This window comes from Talpa occidentalis, unplaced genomic scaffold, assembly GCF_014898055.3.
Source record: "Talpa occidentalis isolate TD23 unplaced genomic scaffold, MPIMG_talOcc4v2.1 talOcc4.5, whole genome shotgun sequence".
Taxonomy (NCBI): Eukaryota; Metazoa; Chordata; class Mammalia; order Eulipotyphla; family Talpidae; genus Talpa; species Talpa occidentalis.
In genome coordinates this window covers 58,449,360-58,472,370 of record NW_023604861.1, presented here as the reverse complement: position 1 = coordinate 58,472,370, position 23,011 = coordinate 58,449,360, and the positions used below count along the sequence as shown (strand labels likewise).

The 23,011-nt window shown below is 35.0% G+C and overlaps 1 protein-coding gene across 2 annotated transcripts in view; it reads left to right on the top strand.

Moving 5' to 3' along the window:
* Positions 1-23,011, top strand: part of RNASEH2B (ribonuclease H2 subunit B) — a 78,876-nt gene that overhangs the window by 42,322 nt on the left and 13,543 nt on the right. Inside the window, exons 6-11 of one of the 2 annotated variants that reach the window (XM_037527266.2) lie at positions 4,534-4,598; positions 6,868-6,973; positions 10,209-10,290; positions 11,638-11,680; positions 15,890-15,970; positions 18,482-18,930. In XM_037527266.2, the coding sequence (XP_037383163.1) occupies positions 4,534-4,598; positions 6,868-6,973; positions 10,209-10,290; positions 11,638-11,680; positions 15,890-15,970; positions 18,482-18,595 (491 nt within the window). In that variant the 3' untranslated portion in view covers positions 18,596-18,930. Of the gene's footprint in view, positions 1-4,533; positions 4,599-6,867; positions 6,974-10,208; positions 10,291-11,637; positions 11,681-15,889; positions 15,971-18,481; positions 18,931-23,011 lie in introns of those variants that run through there. The other variant, XM_037527267.2, reaches the window with a different exon arrangement.

The following is a 23,011-nucleotide window of genomic DNA, read 5'->3' as shown; positions in this document are numbered from 1 at the left end:
AGATGAGAAAAAGAGATAAAAAGGCATACATTTTGAAGAGTAAATAGTGACACTAAATTTATAAATAATGTGGCCATATATATAAAGAAGACAGAAAAATCTACAAAAATATTCATTAGAACTAAGGTCTTAGTATACAAGGTCAATGTGCAAAAATCAGTTGTATGTCAACAACAAATGCTGGCAAGGATGTGGAGAAAATGGAACCCTGTACATTGCTGGTGGGAATGCACACTGGTCCAACCACTATGGAAAACTGTGTAGAGGACCCTGGGATTACTAAAAATTGGTCTACCATATAAATAATTCAAAAGGTAACCTTCACTCGTATGTACATTGCAGCACTTTTTACAATGGCTAAGATATGGGAACAACCTAAGTGTCCAAAAATAGATTACTGGATCAAGAAGATCTGGTGTATGTATATACAATGAAATACTGCTCAGCAATCCAAAAGATAAACTCATGCCATTCACAGCAACATGGATGGAGCTGGAAGGGATTATGCTCAGTGAAATAAGTTAGAAGGAAAAAGGAAAATATTGGATGATTTCACTTATAGGAGGTATATAGGGAAACCAAGGAGGCAGTGAAGAAAAAAAAAAAGAGACAAATTTGGTAGGCAGACTATATCAGAGATATATAATAGGAGAAGTGGAGGGAAAGGGATTGAAATAGGGGAGGGAAAAGCACAAGAGACTATAGTGATGGTTCATGGGTGACTTGGTGGTGGGAATTTTATGGGGACTACACCTGAGAGGAAAAATCAAACATTATACAAAAATGAATAATGATGTTATATATATTTTAATTAAATATATTTACTAATAAAAAAATCAGCTGTATTTATGTATACTGATAGTGAAGCAATGGACAGTGGAATAAAAACACACTCTGGATAATGTAAAAAAATGATAGAGTTCTACTGATAAATGTAACACAATTTGTACAAAACCAGTATGCTGAACATTAGAAAACATTGCTGGGAGAAGTTAAAGGAGAATTAAGTAAAGAGGTGTATGATGTTCATTAATTGGAAGACATAATATTATTACAGTGTCCTTTCTTTTCTATATTGATCTGTAGATTTTATGTAATGCCTATCAGGTTTTGTTAATTGTGATAGAAATTGATAAGCTAATTCTAGAATTTATATGACTATGCAAATGACCTTTAATATACAAAATAAATTTTTTTAAAGATTTATTTTATTTATTTATACAAGCACTGGGTACAGTCAGAAGCGCTGGAGGGTGAATGCCATAAAAATCAATTAAAGTTCACCCTCACCTCATAGTCATACCAAAAAATTCTCTCAAAATGGATCATATTTAAATACAAAAAAATGAAAACATTGAACTTCTAAAAGAAAACTTTGTGACCTTTTAGGATAGGCCACAAAAAGAACTAGCCATAAAAAATTATAAGTTACATTTCATCAAAATTAGTATCTTTGGTTTTTAAGAGACATTAAGAAAAAAAAGAAAATAAGCCATAGATGGAAGAAAATGTTGAGGCAACATACATCTCATAAAAGATATATCCCAAATATAAAGAATTTGTTTAATACAATAATAAGATGATATACAACAAAAATTTGAACACACACTTCATGAGAGAAGATTTTGAATAGCCCTAGGTACATGAAAGGATGTTCAATATTATTAGTCACTGGGAAAATATAAATTAAAATCACAAAAGTGTATCATTAATATCCACCAGACTGGGTAAAATTAAAAAAAAAAAACAGACAATAAGTGGAACAACTAGAATTCACTCTCCTGACTGGTGAAAGCATAAAATGCTATATAATCACTTTACAATTTCTTACAACTCAGTAATTAGATCTCTAGGTACTTACCCAACATATGAAAAAATATGTCCATGCAGAGACTGTGTAAGACTATTCAGAGAAGTCTTTGTTTTTGTAACAACATTTTAAAAATAGTCAAAGCCTGAAAACAACCTCTATGCTCTCCAGTAGGTTAGTGGGTAAATAGGGAAATCCGTATATGGAATACTACTTTGTAATACAAAGAAAAGAACTATTGCTATCGGAAACAAAAATGGACAAATCTCAGAGAAATTACATTGAGCAAAATCTTGCTTGAATAAAGGCAGGAGTAAGTAACAGTTGTGTGATTCAAGCCTGGACAACAAAAAGGATGGTTTTGGGAGAAAGGTATATAGTTTGACTTTCAACCCATAGGGCTCAGCACAGGGCTTCAGGCTTTCTGCTTGGTTTGTTCAGCCTTGTTGATCCAGGTTGACATCTCCCTGGGAGAAAGGTTCTGCTGGTCTTGAAACAGAGGAAGCAGAGCCAGAAAATAGTAGAAAAAGTCATCAGAGACATAAAAAAATGGAAGAAAGAGGCTTTATAGAACCATGGAGGAGAGGTTTTTCCATGAAGGGCAGGGTCAGAAATACTGAGGGTGAAGACCTCATTGATCCTGAGTAATAGATACTTTGGAGTCATAGCTTTGAAGTCAGTTTAAGAATCCTATTGCTCCTGCTTACTAGCTAACTTTGGACAGTTATTTTCCAGTCTTTTAAAATGGGTATAAATAATGGTTTTCACCAAAGATTCATTCTGAACATTCAGTGAGAAAAGCTGTATAAAGCACTTAGCACAGGCCTACCTAAATATACTTTAGTTTATGATACTGTTATCATTAGCAAGTTGTCATTTCATAATTTTAACTAATATTAAGTATGTGCTGTGTGCCAGGTAGTGTGCTTTTGGATTTGTATGGATCATTACATTTAATAGGCGACTTCCCAGGGTGACATTGTGCGGCAGGCATGTAGGAGTACAGGCAGTCCAGCTCAGAGCCTGTGTTCTTAGCTTTTTCCAAAAGAGCATTTTCAGGAGGGAAAAAACTTGCCTGCAGTGTGCTTAGGGAGTGGGAAAGATGAAGGAAACTGACAGATTGCAGAACATTATTCTAGGAAATTTAAAGGTAGAGCAAGGGAGAAGAAAGAAGTGGAGTCAAGGTTGATTTCTGAGGAGAGACCTGAGGCACTGAGCTTCTTTGGAGATTAATTGTTTTAGGCAATGAATAGAATGTCTAAAATCCATTCAGTAGCATGCATTATTTGAGTGACTGCTGTATATGCTTAGATTTCCCCTTAATGTAAATGGGTTAGGACATTGTCTCTAGGAAAGTCGACTCCACTGCAGGCTGTGTGCTCAGATGATCTCGGCCCCGGATAGTAGGTGTTGTCCATGGAGTTCTTAAACTTCTGTTAGAGTGCCCTTAGCATCTGTCCCTCCTTTTTATTATTGCAGTGACAGGTCTTTTGAGAAGATGGGAGCAAAGGTCAAGACCCCTGCATTTTATTACCCACCATGTTGACAACCACAGGCTGAAATGTTGAGGAAATGGACAGGAACTAAGGCCAGGAAGTTGCCAGACCCTCTCCCATATAAACCATTTAGTGCAACTAAAGCTGTTTAACACTGCAGAAGTGATCACTAGGTAAACAGTTTTTACCACCACAGGTATGGAGGAGAAAAAGAGAAAATATTATTCTGTATAATCTTGGACAGTCCCCACAGAGTTACATTTGGCAAGTTTGCATCTACTCATAGGATTTCCATTGATCACAAAGATAACTCCTGCCTGGGAGCAGGAGGCAGAGAGTTGCCTTGCTGATTGTATGGAAATTTAGAAACCAGTGAATAAAATGTTACCTAAGAAACAATGGTTTAATAATGGTGTGTATAAAGTTAGATGGATTGTGAGGAGAAGTATAATTTATAAGATGTGAAACTTTTATCCCCATAAAGGGCAAGGTTGAGTTTACCATAAATATAAATTCCCCTGAAATAGGTGTGATTATATTGTTAATGCATTAAAATACTCCACTAATTCTACCAGGACAGTACTAAGTAGTTAACAAAATTTTTTCCCCCTGAATTTTTGCAATGAACTTAAAAAGTATTAAAAATAAGGGCAAGTGTGAAGTGTGGCTCTATAAAGCATGTATTTATGTACATATTTGAGTATCGGGCTGCTGTGTATTTCTTACTGTGGGCTGTGGAAAAAAAACAAGTACCTTTGAAAGCCACTTATCTAAAGCTGTTGTGCACTTTCACATGATTAAGAAACTCACCAGATCAAATCTGTTGATGACAAAGTTTTTATAAGTTTCACCTAAATTTAGTTTCAGTTTTCCTTCTTGGCATTTCCATTTTATTTCAGAAATCTTTCATTGACAACATTGTGGTGAGATTAAAAGTATTCAGAGAACTGAAGGTTGTTTGGTGTTTACTGAGTTTTTTAAGTTACCTTTTCTATAGATTTGCTTGTATAATTTGATGTGTTGTTTTTTTTTTTAATTCTCAATGATTGGAAGAAGTTTGAGATACTCAAATTCTGTTTGGATTTTTTTAAATGTCTCAAATATACTCTCAGGAGCTTTTCAAGAATATAAATTATTGTGAAATATTTTTAAATTTTAACTTGTGTATGATTTTACATGTTGCTTAATCCAATGCTGTCTTTTTTTTCTTTTTTTAATTCAATGTAGAAATAGGCAACAAGAAATATTACAAGTACAGCAAAGAGAAGACATTAAAATGGCTGGGAAAAAAGGTATAGTGCCTCTCCGGTACTTGTTGGCATAAAAAGTGTAATTTCCTTTTTAATAATTGGAGAAGATGGTAAATCTGAATCCAAAGCCCATCTTGTGCATAACACTAAAGAGGAAAATTTTCAAGCTATCCAAGTGTGAGTCGAAGTCTTTTGCTTTTTATCCTCCCTAACTTGTGATCTCTGGATTTACCTCGATGTTTTCCTGTCACCTGCAACCCATTTCTGTGTGACCCAATAAATAAAAAAAAGTTCTTGACATTTGTTGGTATAGATTTGAGTCTTCCAAGTCAGACAGTACAGGCCTGATGTGCATTTGCTCTTGTAAATCCTACAGTTATCTTAGAGGTTGATGTTACCCATACCAAACCAGGCAGGGCACTAAGACAGTGGGATTCACACCTAGAGGAAGTGTGTCCCACTCTCGGTATCTCCATGCTGCGGTGGGATCATCTTTCAGGCAAACCTTGTGTCTTCCAGATCCAAAATACCAGACTTGTATAAGATCTGGAAAAGTAATTTTCAAATCAATTTATAGGTCATTACCTATATTTCTCTTGGAATGGGAAATGTTAGGGTAGGAAAAGATATATTAAGATAGAGTACAGAATAAGGGCAAGTGTGAAGTGTGGCTCTATAAAGCATGTATTTAGGTATATATTTGAGTATCGGGCTGCTGTGTATTTCTTACTGTGGGCTGTGGGAAAAAAAGAAATACCTTTGAAAGCCACTTATCTAAAGCTGTTGTGCACTTTCACACCATTAAGAAACTCACCAGATCACATCTGTTGATGACAAAGTTTTTATAAGTTCTATAGATACCGGTACTGATTCTTCATATGCTCTATCTTGTAGGTGAAAACATTCTAGTTTGTAGGGGTCCTTGGGTTCACTCTAGGGAAGGTTTCACCAGAGCTCCTGTTTCAGTGACATGCAGTGAGTTTTCCAGGCGAGTTGCTCCACGAGACAGAGACATTAGTTATATTTAAAGGGCAGGTTTATTAGGGAAGGGATAAAATAGTTAGACACTTGCATAGACACAAGCGGGCAGGAAGAGCTGCCCTAGAAAGGACAGGTTTGCTAAGAGAGGCCTGCATGTTTGCAGGCGGGTGGCAGAAAGCTGCTACCCTGCAGAGGGAGAGAGTTGGTGAAAAGAGGCACCTTCATAGTCACACGTGGACAGTGGGATTGCTGCCCTGAGCCAGTGCAGAGACTGCTCTGATGTAGTTTTCTTCTCTTTGGGAGGGGCTCACGCCTTGTGAGCCCTCAGTTGGTTGCTAATTTTGGATAACTACGTAGAATTTGAAAGGGGTTAGAGATTCTACAATGGGCTCAATCTCCTTGTCTTTAACTTTGGGGTCTGTTGGGCTCAGTTTCCATATCTTTAGACCATGCCTCGGGATACTAGTGTTGTCTGGGCTTTGGGATACTAGTTTCTGCATCTGGTTATAATAATCTCTTCTGCCCCCACCTCCTTATGTGAGCCAGGTTTCTGGTCTTGTGGTGCACCTTTTTAAAAGTTTTTTTCTCCTATTCTTGTCCTCCATCAATGTTACTGGGCACACTGGACTTGGAAACATGGAAATGAACCCTGTAGAATTAGGCTCCTGCTATAAAAAGTAGTGAAAAGGTTTTAAAACTGCGCTCACATTTCATTTTTCATTGATCTTTGTACTAGAATTCTATATAGATGTGTAGATATATGTATATACAGTATAAATGTTCATTATAAATGCTGAACAGAATCTTGGCATTTACTTTGTATTTTAAGCAAATGATAATGACATAAATAGCAAGTTTGCATTTATTGTTACTATTCTTAAATTCTTAGAAAGTAGGAAATTTATATTAATCTGTTTAGAAAATTATTACATATATATGTTGTACTTGGTTCTGTTCTAAGGACTTTACTCATTTATCCTCACAGCAATCCTAAGATAGGTACTATTTTTACTCCCATTTCACAGATATCGCACAAAAAAACTGAGTAACTAGCCCATGATTGCAGAGCAAACCCAAGCAGCCTGACTCCAGAGTTAGAGCTCTCACTTGCTACAATATGTTCTCTCAGACTGGAGGCCTGAGGACATCCATGTGTTGAGATGTCCCAGAGTGGTGGTCTTTTCTCAACTGTCCTCTCTGATCTTCTGATATCTGGTAAAGATATTTCTAGGCCCTCAAATACTTCTCTTAAATGGATTGGCAACCATCTGGAAAGTTATAGAATTTTAAAAGTTGTTATAGTTGAAAATGCCTTTTGCTTATTTTGTAGGTTAATCAGACTGTGGCAGCATTAAAAAACAATAATGTGAATGTCAGTGCCCATGTACAGTCAACTGCGTTTTTCTCTAGTTGCCAAACTTCAAATGACAAGGAAGGTAAGTAAATTGTTTCATCAGAAAGGACTTTTTTGTCTGGAGTAAGTTGCTTGTGTATAAATGCCTGTCTCGTGATCTTAAAATCTTAGTGTCTCAGAACTTTGTTTTTTGGCTAGTGTTCTTGTAGAGCTTGTGGCAGGTATGCATTTCATTTTAAAACTAAGTAATATTTCTACCATAGTTCACTTATGTCACTAACTGATACTTAAATCATTCGGTCAGCAAATATTTCTTTTACTCTAATAGTAATAGCAACTCTAACAATCCTGGCTATCATTTATTGAGGATGTATTGCATGCCAAGCCTTTTACTAAGTTGCCAGTGTACATACATCTCATCTGACCCTCCTTGTAAGTCTCATTTTACAGTAAGAGTCTGTGTCCAGGCTCACCACAGTAGTAAATGGTAAAACTAAGCTCCTGATGGAGCTTGCCTCACTAAGTCCACACACTTAACCATTTTGCTGTGCTCTTCATGTGGCACATTGTCTCCAATGGACTGCATCTGTTTGCATCAAAAAACATGTCCTATTGTGTCTCAATGTTTTGTTTTTAGATGAGAATTGACTCACTTGGCATTTTTCCTTTTACATTATTAATGTACCTTTTGTTTTTGCCACTGTAGTATCCTCTTATTTTTATGTGTGTAGCTAAATAAGTTTTTTTTAAAAGTTATATAATGCAATCAACATTCTCAAATGATAGGACAGAAATTATTCTGGCTTTAAGCTCCAAAGCAGTGTTCCTAGTTCTAAATATTCAACTCTGAAATATCTGACGTTAGTCATTAAGAAAAATAAAAACTAGAAACAGTAACCTCTTTGTGACTGATCCAACCTTTCGTATGCAGAAATCTGCCTTGTAATACTTTTTACATAAGATTGCTTACCTTTATCATTTTGGGAGTAATGGAAAGTGCCTTTTCCATACAGATTTACCAACTGTCAGTGTCTTTGACTGGCTTTAACAAAAGAGAAGGGGTTTAATTAAATGGATGCGTGGATGGATGGATGGATGCATGGATGGATGGATGGATGGATGGATGGATGGATGGAAAGATAAAATCATAGTTTTTGTTTTAAGGAGGAGGCATTTCAGGGGTTATTTAGACAGATCTCATTTTAAAAATGAAAAACTAATGTCTCAGAGAGGTAGATAACTTGTCCAAGGTCACCCTTTCTAGCTCTAAGTCCAGTGATTTTACCACCACTCAGTATAAGGGCCTGGGTATGTATGGTTATAGTGCCATAAAGTAAACTTTATACTTTTTAGCCTATTTCCCTTTTTCAGATCTTTAGCTTAGTATGCTACCAGAAGCAGCAAATGATATGTTGGCTTTCTTAAAATAGTTTTGTCTGCTCATGACTCAATGGATAATTACTAACCCAGAACCATAAGCACATTTAAGAAGGACCCAGTGATAACTTTCAACTCTACACTGGCCTTGGAAATCTCTTACTGAGGCCTCTTTGCGATCAGGAGGTTCCTGTAGCAGTACTTTCTAACTAATATTGAGGCACATTGTTACCTTAGCTTCAGGGCAGAAGAGAAAGAGGAAAGAAAGAAAAGCAGATGACTAGCCAAGCAACAAGCCTGGAATATTACTTTTGGTACTTTATATCCCCGTGTGATTATTCCATCTTATGATTTAAGTTTACTTATCCCTGAAATACTGAATTAAGGAACAGGGCTTGAAAACAGATTTTATTATTTTATGTAACTGTATTAAGTTGATACCAGAGCTTCATTTTAATACTGAGGATCCAGATGTTTAAACTTAATGATTATCCATTCTGAGGATTTTGGTTTTAATATTTTTAAAAGCATTTTATTTTGGGGAGGGGAGAGTGTGTGTGTATATAATGTTTAGGCCTCTTGTGAAACTAGAACTTAATAGATATCTAGTTTTTCCTCTTAAATGAACATATTTATTAGTTGAATTTATTCTCTATTGAAACAGACCTAGGAAAGATTAGCCTTTTAAAAAGATATGAATATTTCATTTGTTATAGCTGATTTCTGAACTTTATTTGTATTCGAGGATCTCAACTAAGAAAACAACCTTGAATTTTTGTTTTAACTATCATTTAGTGGATATTACTATATTATGCTTGCATTATCATCATATCTTTGATATTGATACCAGAATTGTCAGGCCTAGTCTCCCAGTCAGGAACAGATCCCAGGCTGCAGGTGCAGCGCTGAGTCCCAGCCACTAGACCACCACAAGTTGGTGTCTCACGAAGCCGCAGCAGGAACTTTGCAGACTCTCAAGCAAGCAAGTGAGAAGAGGCTGGTTTGTTTAGAGAAAGAAAAAGTTTATTGAAGAGAAAAAGAACAGAAATAAAGTGGGACTCCTAGGCCCTGAAACCAGGCCAGGGAGGGGCAAGGAAGCCAAAGTGCAGTTGTGTCTCAGGGAATATATACCTTCTTTCCCTTATTATTCTAAAGCTCCACCAGTCTCTCTGTGATTGGTTAATTCTCGGTTGTCTCACTTAATTTGCTACTGAGCAGGGGATCTTTACATTCCTTATCTAACAGGTTTGTCTTTCCCCATTTGTTGCATCTTCCTCCTTGTTTGATAGATTTATCTTTATGACCCAGTCTCCCAAATGAGCGCCCCTGCATTTTAGGGAAGAGAAAGTCAAACATCAGCTGTTGAAGAAAAACAGGCTGGTGCCCACTGGTCTCAGTGCTGACCCCTTCTCATCTCCCCTTTGCATAAATATCCCTGCACTCTGTCAAAGGGCAGGACAGTGGTCTTTCAGATATGAGTCTGCTGCCTTCCTAATTTGTCAACAAATTAAACCACTCTCCTTTTCCCAAATTCCACCTCCCTTTATTAGCTGAGGGAAACTTAGGCCAGCGTTTGGTAACAATGTTGACCTTAGTCTTGGAATGTTTATTATTCCCAGCGGAATTAGTTACATTCCTCTTGTTGCCCTTATCTCTGAAGCCTTCCTTGATTCTCCCGAGGTCCCCACCTGCACTGTCCTTGAGGCTGCCTAATTCTCCCTAACTTGCCCTCGGATTCAATATCATCCTATGTCATATCTTATCCATAATATCACTCCACTACTCTGACAGACAGGTACTAGCACCCCCACTTTACAGATGATGAAACTGAAGTTAAGGCTAAATAAAAATCAGAATTTGAAAACTGGATGATCTAATTATAAAACTGCCATGATTATTCCTAATTTTTTTTCCTTCATGCTACATTCTGTTTCTTTCAGAGGATTATATTCGTTATGCCCATGGCCTGATATCTGATTACATCCCTAAAGAATTAAGTGATGATTTATCTAAATATTTAAAGTAAGTATTGCATGTCTCTTGTCATATTTAGTAAATAATTTTGTTCTTCTTGTTTTCCCTAGCACTTTATTTTTTTTATGGCTTGTATCTGTTTCTGATAAGAGATTATTAGCAATTATGTTATAGACTGTATGGTCTGCGGAAAATTTTTAATGGACATTGATTGGAATAAATTGATTTGGTGGATACTGATAGTGGGAACTTGTGAGTATTAGATTGGAATGATAGGTTGGTGTGATTTCAGGTGGTAAAACTGTTACAATTTTGACCCCGGTTAGATCTTATTAATTAAAGTCTTTGTGAGCATTTATAGAAATGACAGCAGAAAGAGTAAATGGCATGTAAAATATTTTTGCAAATTACATGGAAAGGTTTAATATCATTTTCACTGTTATGAGATGTTCACTAATAACCTTTATTATGACCAGTATTTAGAGCTAAAGAAGTTTGAAACACAATCTGTCTTTGAGAGAGGGGTTTGAGAATGACTTGATTTGTGTTCCTTTCTTCATGAAGATCTTTAATATAATATAAACAGTTGGCTTTAGGATGAAAAAAATCTATTTTTCGGATCTTAGCAACTGTTCACATTTTTTCTGTGTGATAATTTAATAGATTTTCCTGGTCCTTATAAATTCTTTTTCTCCTCCAATCCATAAAATAAAATGACTTTTAAATAGATTTACTTGCTATTTTTAGCAAATTACATAGGTCCCACTTAAAAAAATTAGTAGAAGGTGGTATCTATAGTAAAGTGTGTTGAAAGCTAGCTTTAAACTAATAATCATATCCTTCAGTTTAATATCTTCATGTACTTCTTGTCTTACTAGAGAACATATGTCTTCGTATTCCATTATTTTTTGGATGTTTTTCTTTCCACTGAAATTTTTATATTTTGATTAAAGATTTGGAGAGAAAGATATGTCCATTAAATTTCTCTTTAATAGAAGAAAAGATAAAGTTTGTGTGACTTTTTGCCAGTAGTTCAAATAGTTTTCACTTGTAAAATATACATGCTAGATTTCATCATTTATGAAGAAAAAAAGACTCCAATGACAAAATGCAATTTTATAAGAACTAAATAAAAGCAATTCCATTTCAACAAATGGGTTCTAATTTTATTTCTTAGTTCAAACAATTCCATATAAGGAATTAAGTAGCCCAATGAAGAGGTTTTCATTTAGAGAAATTTCATTCTTCATACTGAGGTGATTGTACAGTGAGATGTGTGTGAAGGTGACACTATTGGATGAAAGCGGGACTCACTAAGTTTTAAGTTGGCCCAGTCTTTTTGTGTGCTCGTCTATGAAAAATCATGATTATGATTCTTATCTTTCACTTCCTTAGACTTCCAGAAACTCCACCTCCATTGTCAGCCCCTCCATCAAAGGTAAAAAGATGTGACTAAGATATTTTTGGGGACTTAGAAAAATAGTATACTTTTACCACTAACTATAGTTTCTTCTGGTATATTCTAAAGCATACTATTCCACCTGTACAGAGGGATGTTTTGTGGAATATCAATTATAATAATAGGCTCTCCGCCAATGTATTTTAGTTTTGTAGCTCTTACCTTAATGTAAATACAGTGTTAGGAAAACCAAGTAAGAGTTAGTTTTATCTTTATACCTATGTAAAATTATTATGTATATATAAAACTAATATTAAGTCATCTAGATGTAATTAACTCTATTAATCACCAGGAACACTCTGTATAACTAAAATTCATTTTGCCAAATCGAATTTTTACTGACACGAATGAGCACAGAGCATGTTTTTTTTTGTGACACAAAGAATCTTTAGGGCAAGGATGACCACTCTTTTTTTTTATGTGCTTGAAATGAGCAATGCAATTTGTGTGTGATCTTTATCTCTGTTAGTGGAAAACCTTTCCCCTTCCAGATATTCCCATATTGCCACCCTTTGCTCTTTGATATCAGGACTGCAATCTGTGTTTATTCCCAAATGTGGAAAGTAGAGAAACTAGTCATAAACCACTCCTGATGGAAAGCGTAGCATCCCTCAGTCCAGGCCTGACTTTCAGACTAGTGAGACCTGAGGAAAGTAAAGTGAACAATAGCACTAGCTTGTCAGTGAGGTCATTCTCCAACCAACAAAATAATGAATGCCTTGAGAATGGACACTGGACACTTAACGGATGTTAAACAACTTTCCTTTTTTCCTGCCTTCAAGGTGGCCAACATACTCAGAATTCTTTTGTATCATATCCTGTTTGGAGGTAGTGGTGGCTTCAAAAACATACGTTACTTTGTCGGGAAAAGGACTGAAAATTTAAAGTGCATCAGTGTTAGCTGTGGGCCATGTTCAGCAGATTTTCAAAGGAGTGTTATATTTTCTGCTCTGGAGAAGAAGCACTGAGCAGAAGTCAAGTCAGTTGCTATGCGATCTAAGAAGCTACTGTAGGTCAGACCCATGTGAAGTTAACCTCTGACAGTAGCTCTAGGTGACAGAGACACAGTTGTCTTGTAACTAAAAAGATACACATATTGACTTATTTATTTTTCTCTTTCTCTAGAAAAAGTAAGCTTATTTCTTTCTCCCAAATATCTGTTTTCCTTAGTAACTTAGAGTTAGTTCATGAATGGACCCAAACTTGTTCTTGAAGATTTTAGCCTTTGATACTTTCTGGAGTAAGGTGTTTCATAATTTTATTTTTTCTGACTCAGTTTTCTATTTTCTCATTTTAATTTGTGATTTCTTTATTTATGACTTAGATCAAGGGTGAGCAAACTTCTTTAAAGGCCAGATGATAAATATTTTAGGCTTCATGAAGCAGATGGTCTCTGTCACAGCTGCTTAGCCCTGCAATTACAGCAGAGACAGTCACAGATATTCATAAATGAATCAGCACGGCCGTGATCCAGTAACACGTCACTAATAAAGACAGGCAGCGGCTGCCTTTGGCCCGTGGGCTGCAGTTTGCCAAACCCTGATTTAGATCTCAACATCTTCTTTCTTCTAAATCTCAGCTTCATCTTCTGAATTAGTTGCTTTTTGAGGTCATCGCCTACTTTATCATGTCTTCCTGGGGCTCCAGTGTACCTCTTACAATCTGGACTAGATGAGGTACTATAGTTTTAAACAAGTGAAGGATAATGTTTTCTGCTAGCTCTCCTGTCTGTCTAGGATTTGATTGATTTTTACAGTAATATAGTTGATTGTTTTCAGGAAATAGGTTCTAGCAGCTATTACATATCTTTGTGTCTGTATTGTAATCGATAGCCTGGAACTTGTCATCCTTAATGTGTTCTGCATTATTTTTCTCTTATTATTATGTTTGTCTATGTTGAAGCTTAGCTTCCAACCTTTACTCCCTTCAGTCTTTTAAATTTATCACTGTGAACTGCCAGAGCTGAATGTAATCAGTGGATTTGGAGGTGCTCCTGAGTTCCTTCTTTCAAGTCATTTATAAGAGCAGTCCTAGCACTCATTCCTTTGGCCTTCTGCTCTTCTCATTTCACTTCACACCAATACCTATTTAGTCATATGCTTTGTTACTGTCTTTCTGATCCACATTATTTCTTAAACACTTTTTTCAAATCTGTACTGATTTGGTCATTTAAATAACAAAAATTGTTTAACAATTATGTTTTTCCCAACATACTCAAAAACATGCTAGGAATAACATAAAACCTAGGTATGTGCAGAAGCTACCACAAGCATTTTTGTTGTTGTTTGGTCATCACATATAACTGGTATCTTGAGAATGAGCCATTAAAACATGTGAACAAGTTAGTCATCTTATTAAATGTTTTACCTTTATTAGGAAGCAACTTTCAGATTAAGCTCCCACCATAAATATTTTTTAATTGACTTATCAGTGAAAAGTAAACATATACAATTGTTTATAATCACATCTGTATCAGGGATATTTTGCCACCCAGAAGGAACACAAAAAGCATCCTTATAACTTCTAAGCTTTTTGTGATTTGAAATTATAGCCTTCATCATTATTACCTGTGAGTTCTACTCTCCTGCTTAAAGGTAATTTTCTATTAAAAATACACATTACCTACATACCTTTTGCAGAAACATATATTTTTAAATATATTTAAAGGGCAGGTTTATTAGGGAAAGGGACAGAAAAGTACAGAAACAGATCTTAAGAAAGTTTCATCTATACATTTCATTTGTATGGTAGGTCATTTATACAAGATAAATTAGTCTTTTTCTTTTTAAAATTAACTTACTAGAAGTTGATGCATTGCCATGAGAAGTCTTTCCCACATTGTGTGATATATTCCAGGATGCCCTGGCATGTCATTTTATCCCTTCGTGTTATATGTGCTATGACATCTTTTAGCATCAATTCTACCAGTTCTTTGTTTGGCAAAAACTGGGGTATGAAGAATGTAACTGGTAATAAATATGCATTCCTTCCAACCAATTCATTTTGGGTCTTGTTAACCTGGTATCTCCACAAAGAACTTGAATTTTTTTAAACTATGTTCATCTGATCACCATGTAGCTAATTCTCTATGTTAACCATCAAGGCTTATCTGCTATGTGCCTTCTACATGTATCACTATTCCTTCTAAGTTATGAACATTAAAGCTACAGTCTAGTTCTTGACAAGATTCTCACATTCATTGGTACAATGTGCTGGTGTGAAAGGTGAAAATATGAAATAAAGACTGACTTTGTTGCACAGGACCTAATTAAAGAGCACTTGGTATAAAAATTGAGATTTGTCTCCAAGTCTTCTGCTAGGTGACCTGAAGCTATTCATTTAATCTCTATGTGCTTCCTTCTCCTTGTCACTGCTTTCTTTACCAGGTTGTTCTGTGTGGATAAAATTAGATAATTGGGGGCCTCCCCGGTGGCGCAGCAGTTGAGCGCTGGGCTGTGAAGCTGCCTGCAGCCTCTGCAGCGCTGATTTGATCCCCGGCAAGGGTCCCATGTGGCGCGCAGACCTCTCCTGCTGCGCTCGCTGCTCCCCTCAGCAGTGTATTTCATCAGTCTGCCTGTTCTGCTCCCCGCTCTGGCTCTGGTGAATTCTCTCACCCTCCTGCGCTTCTGACTGTACCCAGTGCTTATATAAATAAATAAATAAATCTTAAAAAAATTTTTAGATAATTGGGTTGCAAAGAGATAAGAACATGAAACTATACAAAGGTGATAGAATGATGCCATTCCTATAGTCCTACATGGGCATTAAATCAGTCCAGGAGGTGAATGAAGTGGTGAATCTGACTGGCCTCCTGGTACCCCCCTGGAGAGAATGCTTGGCTTGACTTGTTTGCCTGCTTCACCTCCTTAGACTGTCCTTGAAGTCAGTAGTCACCGAGATGTGCTCTGTCTCGGTGCATGCAAAATATATGGTCAGTGTTACTATAGATTGTCCAAGAAGGTGGCTCATAGACTTAACTAGTCATTTTCCCCCGTTTACCAAAGCTGCTTCTCAGAAGGGATGTGCAACTTTGTTCCCAGATAACTAGCAAAATGTGAAGGAGCACATAAAAAGTAAGCCTTTTGCATGGTCTGTTGCCTCAAAGTAGGTCCAAATTTAACTTTTTTTGAATGCATGGTCTAAGTGTCAAGGTGACATTTGACCCCACTTCATTGCTCTGAATTGCAGAAAGTAAAGTTATCACATGAGCCCGTAGAAGCAAAAGAAGATTACACTAAGTTTAACACTAAAGATTTGAAGACTGAAAAGGTATGTTTGTCCAGGTATAGTGGCATACGAACCCAATGGGGCTTGCTGCATGATGACACAATTGCACTCTTGATCGTGATTGTCATTTTAACCCTAAAGAATTGTTAACTTGAGTTTTTTCCTGACTTAAAAATTAATTCAAACTTGTGAATGACAATGAAAATGTTAGGCAAGGAAGACTTTTTTATGACTCAAAGAAAAGCAACATATTTAGCCAGAGTGTGCTTAAGCTTTGCTTTGTATTGAGTGATTGGGTGGGGCAGTGGGAAGAGCTTTTTGTCAAATCTGCTGCCCAGAGCTTCCCGGAAATTATAATGATGATAAAAATTATTAATAACCTCACCATTCAGCAATCACCCCAGCAAATATTTTGGTAACATTTCTTACTAAACTTTATCTTATACATGCCTTAAAATTTATACATAATTTTAAAAATTGACATTATATGTATTTTAGTTTTGATTCAGCCTTTTTCACTTATCATATTGTGAAAATGTTCATGTGTCATTAAATATTCTTAAAAATCACTAATAATTTTATTCAGTCCTGTGTGAAATACAATTTAATCATTTTTGATACATGTTACTTGTCCTTTTTAAATTTTTTGTTTTTGCAAAGTGATAAACAGTATTATTTATAGTCTGTATATTTCAATTATTTCATTAAACACAATTTAGAACTAAGAGTAAGAGCTTAGAAAACATAAGCTCTCACATGATTATTGAGATATATGATATATAGTGAAAATGGTTTCCAAAAAAGCCATTGAAATTTACACTTCCAGCCATAATTGCTGGTGAGTATTCATTGTACATTCTTAATATTGAATATTATTATTGAAAATTTCTGTCTGTCTAATTAGGCTACATTTCCTTAACAGGAAAAGTTAGTTGTTTCTCCAAGTCCTTATTTTCCATTTGCATTTTTGCAAATTGTCAATTGATATCCCTTGCTTGTTTTTATATTGGGCTTAGTAATGTTTTTCATGTTGATTTCTTGTTGATTTAGAGCTCACTCTAAAGTTAGGGTAATTAATACTTTTCATAATAGAGGGTACAAATAATTTTCCTATTTGTATTTAGCCTTTTCAATTGATTTTTAACAGCTTCACATTTTTCTAGAGAATTACATATAGAACTTGTCTTTACTATTTTCTTACTATTTTTATACTTCAAGACCTTACATTTCCCAAGATAAGTTGACTTCACCTAAATTAATAGCTTTCATTCCACTTAATGTCTTAAAAACATTTTTTCTTTAATTTATTTTCTTTATCTGACTGTGTGATATCAGAGGATAATCCAATTTAAGATAGCTGGTTATCTCAATGCTTTCTATAACAGGGACCTTTTTTTAAGCTTCTGAAGTTCAGGCTATCATTTACTAAGATAGCCCCAGGGCCTAAATAGTGCTTACACATAGCAGATGCTCAGTAAATATTGCTTGGCTATAGCATTACATGTCCACAGAATCCCTTTGTCTGCAGTCAATTCTCATACTTGAAAATGCTTTAATAAACAACTATTAAATTAAAGAACATTACCATGCCTAGAAGAACCAGCTAATAAGCAGGGACATTTTTTAGTTTCTCTCTGAAAAATATTTCTAAATGCTACTTCTCATTGTAATCTACTTGAGCATAGCACCAGTGAGATGAGGGGTTGGACCAGGATGTCAGTTAAATGCAGGGGAGAGCTTGTCTCAAAGAGACTGTCACTTTTCACTAGCCAGTCAAAAAATAAGCCTACTAAATTATAAGTGACAGAATGTGAGAAGCACCATTTCAGGGACCATATATTGTGCCCTTAAAAGATAGTTTGACAATGACTTTGTCTCATAGTCCCCAGGGAGACAGCTAATTTTTTATTCTTTGCTGATTCCCATAATTTATGATTCTGCTGAACAAGTAAAATCAGCTGCTGTTTATCTTCTGTTAATGCTTGTTATAGTACAGGATATAGCAAAAGCAAACAGTGACCAGAAAGAGAAATTTACAAGGCAGCGATATTTGGAGTCAGTTTTTTAGAAATTATTTATTTGTAGTATGGCAGCTATCCTGCTGGTCTGGGAGGCTTTGCAATATGGGTCATCGTTTGAATACAATAGTGTAGTCCTTGGTTTCCCATATAGCCCATGAAAAAAATCAGATGGTAAATTGGTATGAATTATTCATCATGTGGTAATACAGACTATAATTCCTCTCTGACAATTGCTGCCTGTGTCAGTTCCATTGTTTGTTACTGAACTTAATGTGCCCCATTGGTTGTAACATTCCATTCCTTAGAAGGCGGCAATTTTGTCTCCTGCCTCTTTTCACATATTTTGTTCCTTAGGTTTGAATTCTGAATAGAAATCAAAACTTTCTAAGATATATCACTCTCTTATGAAGCATGTTAGCAGGGAATGTTTACCTCCCTATGAACTTTTGAAACATGCAAGGTCTTGTTTGATTTGCACTATCACTTGTAAATGTTACATTTGTAACAATTTTTTTCTTATTTTCATTAACAGAAAAATAGCAAAATGACTGCAGCTCAGAAGGCTTTGGCTAAAGTTGACAAGAGTGGCATGAAAAGTATTGATTCCTTTTTTGGTGCAAAAAATAAAAGAGTTGGAAAGATTTGAAATTTTGAAAATGAAATCTAGCAAAAATATTTGCCTTTCACCTGATTCGTTTTCATCCTTCATACCACACTGTACTTAGCTTTCATTACCACCTTTTGGGAAGAAAAAGGGTGGGGAAGCAGTTTTTAAATGTACTTGAACATTTCTTTGTATTTGATTTTTATGTTCCTGAAGAAAATATGGGAAAGTAATTATGTAGCTTCATGTCTTGTTTTACATAATGAAAAAATAAAAATAATTAAGTCAATAGAAGTAGCATATAGCATCACAGTTTCCTCAATAAACTAACAATGGACAATATTTGAATGTATGTCTGTTATTTTATACAATTTTGCCACATGGTAGCTGTAGCTCTAATGTTTTCAATATACTGAAAGAAGTTTGATGACAGAACTCTCAGATAAACTACTATTCTACTATTTAGCTTTCATTTTTCGGTAAACCTTTACTGGTATTTTCTGTTTTATGAATATATATGCTTTGTAGAAAATAAAGAATATCTAAGAAATTATTTAAAATAATTTAATATAAAATAATTTTATAACCTTTTTCTTGGCAACATCATTTGGTGAGCATTTTCCCAGACTCCTAAAGTATTCTTTATTAATATGCCTTTTTAGTGACAATAATTTTTAATTATTTGGATATTTTATTTAATAATCATAATCCAATTTTGAATATTTAGATAATTTAAAAATGTTTACTGTCTAAAGAATTAGATTATATGTAAATATTTGTCCACATCTTCTGTTGTTCCTTAGAGTGAATTTTTGTATGTAGGATTATTAGTTCATAACTAAGTTTTCCAAATATGTATTTGTGAGAATATATTTCATAGAAAAGTTATAGGATGTTGCACTCTTAGATGGGGGTGTGATATCTTACCCAGGGCCACCTTGTTCTAATCTTATAGTTGCAAACAGGTGTGGGAGAGGCATTGTATTGTGGTTTTCTTATTTTTCTGCTTAATAATGATATTGAACATTTTTTTCCCATTTTCTAAACATTTGTCATCTTATAGAGAATCATCTGTTTATGTCCTTGTTTAAATTGTTGGAGTGCCCATATTTTTCTTACTGACTCTAAAAGTATTCTCAGACTTAAGGAACATTAATTTTTACAATGAACCAGTTCGTTGTGAATTTATTTCTTGGCTTGTAATTTGACTTTAATTTTGTTTATGATTTTTTTGTTGTTCACATTGGTATTATAGTTGGAGAATGTTTCCCTTTACCAGAAAATTAACTGGTCATTTATTTTCTTCTAATTTTTAATAGTTAATCTTTACTTTGTGTTTAATTACTTAAATCATCTAAAGAATTTGTGTTTAAATATGCTGTAAGATAACACTCTAATTATATTCTGACCTGTTTATTTTTCTTAGATGAGCTCTGTGGGATGTGTGTGTGTGTGTGTGTGTGTGAAATTCTAAGAGGAAGTTCCAGTGCAATTCTTCTTGATATTTTGTTAGAGTTATTTTGGGAAAAGTGGACATCTTTAAAAATTCTGTGTTAAATGTTCTCATTTTATCTTTCACTAACATTTGGTGCTTCTTTTTAGGGAGTATCTTTAGGTATTTTTATTGCTATTAATGATATCTTTTCTTTCAGTTAGATCTTCTGTTTTGTGATAAAATTTTACATTTTTATATATATTATCTTTTAAATAGCCACCTTACTAAACTATTAAACTAATAGTGTCCTATGTGTTTCAAGTTGGATTTTTTGATACACAGTATAGTTTGTAATCATACTTCAAAGAAATTGTATGCAATTCTTCCTAATAGTCATACCCCTTTTATATCATATTATATGGGTGAGAATATCCAGAACAGTGTTGAAGAGTGTGATGGTAGTCATCTTAGTCTAATTTGTGATTTTATTCATGTGTTTTACTATTAATCCTGACACTAGCTGTTAATAAGATTAAGAATATCCATCTTTCATACATCCTTTTACACTTAGTTTCCTTAAAGTTTATTACATTAGTTATTGTTGTTGGTTGTTGTTTTTGGCACCTATTGAGATGACTGTGTGGGTTTTATCACTGTTAAACAACAGTGCCATATGGCAGTAGGTAAAGGACAGTATAGTGGATTCTTCTATCAGACTTAGCCATTATCAAATCTAGTTTTTAAGACTTTCATTTAGGATTTTTTAATTTATATATAAAGTAATATTTCTGTTAGGTTTTAGTACTATAATTATACTAGTTTACCATTTTTCTCAGTGTTCTAGAATGAATAATTTTGTATAGCACTATTCTGTTTCTGGAAAATTTTAAAGAATACCAGTGGTAAACTGTCTTAACACTGAACCTTTCTGTTTTGTTTTCTTATATTCTTTAAACTGAAGAATTTCTTTTTTTTTCACATTTTGAAACTATTTAATATTAGCATACATCTTGAAGATACTTTTCTTTGCATCAGTTGTAATTTTTTTTAATTTTATTTTTATATTCCCCATACAATTGCAACCCTCTTATTTTGACCCAAATACCTCCTCCCCCGCCCCCCCCATAGTGTGTCTCTGGTTCATAGTTGTTTGTTGATTTTGATTTTTTCTTTCTTATAGTTATTCTTTTGCCTGGTCCCTTATTTAGGTTTTCTAGATTCCTGCTATGAGTGAGACCATCCGGTATTTTTCTTTTTCTTTCTGGCTTATTTTGCTGAGCATGATCCCTTCCAGCTCCATCCATGTTGCTGCAAATTGCATATGTTTATCTTTTTTGAAGGCTGAGTAATATTCCATTGTGTATATGTACCACATCTTCTTGATCCAGTCATCTATTTTTGGGGCATTTGGGTTGTTTCCAAAGCTTAGCTGTTGTAAATAGTGCTGTTATAAACATAGGGGTGCAGGTGCTCTTTGGAATTAATGTTTCTGTGTCCTTTGGGTAAATACCTAGGAGTGGAATTGCTGGATCATATGGAAACTCTATCTTTAGTAGGTTGAGGAATCTCCACACAGCTCTCCATAATGGTTGGACCAGTTTGCACTCCCACCAGCAGTGCAGGAGAGTTCCTTTTCTCTACATCCTCGCCAACATTTGTTGTTGCTAGTTTTTTTTAATATGTGCCATTCTCACTGGTGTGAGATGGTATCTCTTTGTAGCTTTGATTTGCATTTCCCTGATTGCAAGTGATGTTGAACATTTTTTCTTATGCCTGTTGGCCATTTGTATTTCCTCTTTGAAGAAGTTTCTTTTTAGCTCTTCTGGCCATTTTTTGACTGGATTATTTTCTTTGTTTTTGTTGAGTCTCATCAGCTGTTTGTAGATTTTTGTGATCAGTCCTTTATCATTAGTGTTGTGTGCAAAAATGTTCTCCCAGTAGGTGAGGTTTCTCTTTGTTTTTGTTATTGTCTCTTTTGCTGTGCAGAAGCTCTTTAATTTGATGTAGTCCCAGCTGTTTATCTTTGCCTTCACTATCACTGCTTTGGGTGATGTGTCTGTGAAGATGTCTTTGAGGTGCCTGTCATGTAGAGTTTTGCCTATATTTCCTTCTATGCATTTTATGGTTTCAGGTCTTGTGTCTAGTTCTTTAATCCATTTTGAATTGGTTTTTGTACATGGTGTGAGGTAGTAATCAAGTTTCATTCTTTTGCATGTAGCGACCCAGTTTTCCCAGCACCATTTATTGAACAAACTTTCTTTGCTCCAGTGCATAGTCTTTGCTCCTTTATCAAAGATTAGTTGACCATAAATCTGTGGGTTTATTTCTGGGTTTTCTATTTGGTTCCATTGATCCGTGTGTCTGTTCTGGTTCCAATACTATGCATAAACTAAAGAATTTCTTACCTGTTCTTTGTTTTACGTGTCCTTGGCATTTTTGAATCATACAGGCTAGTTAGCTGGGTTAATATTCCTTACTTTGAGTTTCCTCTTGAATAGATTAAAGTCATATCTTTTGAGTGTGCACAGAGATAATATGTCTTTCTTAGTGCCCCATCGGGAGTCCCAGTGTGGCCAGTGATATTAACGTTGCGCACTTGAATAAGGCAGTGTCCATGAGTTTTACCCACCGTGTAGAGTTTTCTTTTTCCTTTGTAATTAGTAAATTATGAACACTGGGACTTGTAAATATCCTATTATCAGTCACCCCAAAATTTTAGAATATACTAATTATTTTTCTATCTCCATCATTTCTATTTTTATTTCTTTTATTTTTAGTTGAAACTTTTCTACAAGGATGAGCTTTCATTTCTTTAATTATTTACTGATTTATGAACTTTATCAGTATGGATATATAGTTTTTTATTTTTTTCTTTATAATTTTTTTTTTTTTTGGTGGGACCCTCGCTGGCAGCCAGGAAACGAACCAGCGTTCCAGAGGCTGCAGGCAGCCTCGCAGCCCAGCGCTCAACCGCTGCGCCACCAGGGGAGGCCCTCTTTGTAAAATTTTTAATTGAGCTGACA